Source organism: Thermobia domestica, chromosome 12 (assembly GCF_964235325.1).
Source record: "Thermobia domestica chromosome 12, izTheDome1.hap1.1, whole genome shotgun sequence".
NCBI classification, from domain to species: domain Eukaryota; kingdom Metazoa; phylum Arthropoda; class Insecta; order Zygentoma; family Lepismatidae; genus Thermobia; species Thermobia domestica.
In genome coordinates, this window is record NC_137465.1 from 233,027,028 (window position 1) to 233,030,643 (window position 3,616).

Sequence of the window (3,616 nt, forward strand, 5' to 3'; positions counted from 1 at the left end):
TTATCAGTTTTATAACTAATATATTTTAACATTTTCTTTTGTACCTTTTCTATTTGTTGCTTTGGTTTTTGGTAGTATGGTTCCCAAATTATAGAAGCGTACTTTAATTTTGTTCTTACAAAAGAGTTATATAATGTTAATATTGTTTTTATGTTTTTAAAATGACAGCACGATCGTTTAATAAATCCAAGCATTTTAAACGCCTCATTTGTTTTGATATCCATATGATATGTAAACTTTAGATTTGCATCAAACCATACTCCCAGATCCCTGACAACTTCTTTCCTCTCCAGTACTTGATTCCCTATAATATATTTAAATATAACAGGTTTCTTTGTGATTGAAAATGTTACAACATTGCATTTTGAAATACTGAGTTCAAATTTGTTTCTTTGACACCATTCACTCAACCTCACCAGATCTCTCTGTAATTTTTCATAATCATCTCTTGTAGAAATTTGTTTGTATAATTTAGTATCATCAGCAAACATTAGACACGAAGAATATTGGAACTCTTCAGGTAAATCGTTTATCATAATTAAAAATAGCAAAGGCCCTAAATTGGATCCTTGTGGTACTCCAGAATATACAGAATATTGTTTAGATTTACAATTATTATATGTTACATTTTGGATTCTGTTGCTTAAATATGACTTAAATAGTCGGATTAATTCATTTGAAATACCAAATCCTTTAATCTTTTTAAGAAGTATTTCGTGATTAATCAAATCAAAGGCTCGCTTAAAATCTGTATACACTACATCAATTTGAGACTTTACGGTAAGAGCTTCACTAATTGCTTGACTTACATTCAACAAATTTGTTACTGTTGATCTATTATGTCTAAAACCATATTGGGAATCAGAGAGATATCGTGAGATGTGATTAAACAGGTGTTTACAGATTACTGATTCGAATATTTTAGCTGGAGAAGAAATCAAACTTATCGGCCTATGGTCTTGTATTAATTTTACAGGATTAATTTTTGGAACTGGACATATTGCTGATATTTTAAATTTTGCAGGAAAATAACACTGAGTGATAGACAGATTAAATATGTAGGTCAATGGCTTAACAATAAATTCCTTACAACCTTTAAAAATGTAAGATGGTATACCATCATTACTAATTGACCTTTTACCTTTCATTTTGTCAATAGTTTCGATTACTTCTGTTTCAGTGATCCCATCCAGTGACATTGTATCTACAATCGGAGAAACATCATTCAGAAAAATATCTGATAGTTTAATATTAGGTATTTCAGAACTGTATACTGATTGAAAATGCTTAGCAAAAGCTTCGCACTTCAATTGATTGTCAACAATTTTTTCTTTGTTATATTCAAGTACAAATTGATTTATGTTTGAAGATTTTTTCTTATTAATATAGTTCCAAAATTTCCTAGGTTCCTTTACAATTTGCTCTTCTATTGCGTTGTTATAATCACGAAAAGCTATTTCAATGCTATTTTTTACTTGTGTTCTTAGTGCAACAAATTGCATGTAATGTGAGTAAAGTCTTGATTTTTTAAATTTGTTTCTATAACGTTCTTTCTTCCTTAACATTTTTATTATTTCAGGAGTAAACCAGGTTGGATATGAACGTTTCCTCTTGATATTTTTAGGTGTACATTCATTTAAAACTCCATATAATTCAGAATAGAAAAACTCGACACAATTATCAATATCCTTAATCTCATATAAGGAATCCCATTTCTTACATCTCAATAACTGATAAAGTTTCAAGAAATCACACTTACAAAAGTTGTAGACTACGTCTTCCATTTCATTTCGTGTCTTACAGTTTTTATAAAACGGAATACTAATATTCAAACATGGGTGATGACGATCTGGTTGAACAAAATGAACATCAGATTCAAGAACTTCAACGTGTAATACATTAGTAAATACAACATCTAAAATTCTATTGTTTAGATTTCTTAATTTATTGATTTGTGAGAAATTTAAAAAATTTACTTTATGTAAGACATTGTTCTCCAAATTAGGCAAATTTAAAAAATAGTTACCATCCAAATAATCTGTTAAAAGCGCCAAATTCAAATCTCCTATAATAAAAACATTTTGAGATAATGTTAGTTCATTAAATCTTTCAATATTTCGAAAAAAAATTAAATATAATTCTTCTGAACTATGTGGCGGGAAATAAACTACACAAATATATATATACATGTTAAATCTGATAACTGAATTTTAACCCACAAATCCTCATTATCTGGCAATTCAAATCTTGTTATTCTTTCAGAGATAAAATTATTGTGAACAGCTAAGAGAACACCACCTCCATCTTTCATATTACTACGCTCTAGGTTACGATCTTTTCTGTAGACCAAATATTTATCGTCAAATAACTCATTATTAAATATTTCACGTCTTAGCCATGATTCAGTAATGGCAACACAATCAAAATTAAACATGGTAGAGCTTAGGTAAAATTCGTTAATTTTAGTTTTTAACCCATTCACATTCTGGTAATATATATCAAACGTACTTTTAACTACTGCCATCTTAAATTATAGCCTACATATTTCAAGATTACACTGGAATAGAATTTGGAAATCCTGGTACATCTTCTTCAGTTTTAATAATCATAACCTGGCTATTTTCGTTTTTCCTAATTAAAATTTGTCCATTGTCATTTACCCAACAGTATTTATGCTGTGTATTTCTTGCAGCTGTTCTAGCTTTCCAAAATAATTGCTTATTTTTAAGAGTTAAATTTACATTCACAAATATTCTACTATCATTACTTGCAGATGCTAAATTATTACTAACTAAACCCGTATTTCTTTTAGTCAACCACATATCTCTCACTGTGCGCGTTGTAAATTGTACAATTATTGCTTTTGCTTTTGCTTTATTTTTACCGTTTGATAATCGGTGAACAACATCAATATCTTCCTCCCCACATTTTATTCTTAATTTTTGAGCCATGTCGATTACAACTTCCTTTAAATTTTCACCAGTACGCTCCTGTATACCATGTATTTCAATATTTTTATTACGTCCATACTGATTAAGATCATTTATTTCTACATCCTGTAATTTTAATTGCTTTTTCAATTCTATGTTTTCTGCTTTTAGCTTGGCTATATCCTTATCCCGTTGAATATTACCCTTAATCTCTAGTTCAAGTTTCTTCAACAATTCATCGTGTTGATTAGACATAAATTGAACACTAGCTGTTAATTGAGCTATTTGAGCACAGAGTTCCTCAAGCTTCATTCCTATATCAGAAGGATTCAAAGATTTGTCATCCAATTTTGAGGATGTACTTTTGTTAATTAGCATTGACTCAGTTGCGCTCGGTGGTACAGTTTTTGTAATTACTACCTCCCTCGGATTAGAACCACTACAATCTCTACATACCCATTCCTTTATAATACCCGTCTGCTTCATGTCCGTATATTTCTCCACAGATATTTTGTAACACACTATATGGAATAATTTATTACAATTCTTTTTTGAACACTGTAGTGCGTCATCATAGCGACTAACTTTTGAATTACAAATTGTACAAGAAGTCATTGTGATCGCACTACTGTATTAAATATATTTAAATCGGGATTCAAAATGGCGTCAAAGTTTACGTCCCTGCT

General features: G+C 29.7%; 1 protein-coding gene across 1 annotated transcript; it reads right to left on the bottom strand.

Annotated features, from left to right (window-relative positions):
* Positions 1–2,552: 2,552 nt before the first annotated feature.
* On the bottom strand, positions 2,553–3,416 carry LOC145666284 (uncharacterized). Its single transcript, XM_081733349.1, has one exon. It carries the CDS (start codon positions 3,414–3,416, stop codon positions 2,553–2,555), a length of 864 nt encoding a protein of 287 aa, XP_081589475.1.
* Between the last annotated feature and the right edge of the window lie 200 nt (positions 3,417–3,616).

Bases quoted from the DNA above. Each gene is read 5' to 3' on its own strand.
- LOC145666284 (XM_081733349.1), bottom strand. From the start codon at position 3,416: ATGAAGCAGACGGGTATTATAAAGGAATGGGTATGTAGAGATTGTAGT.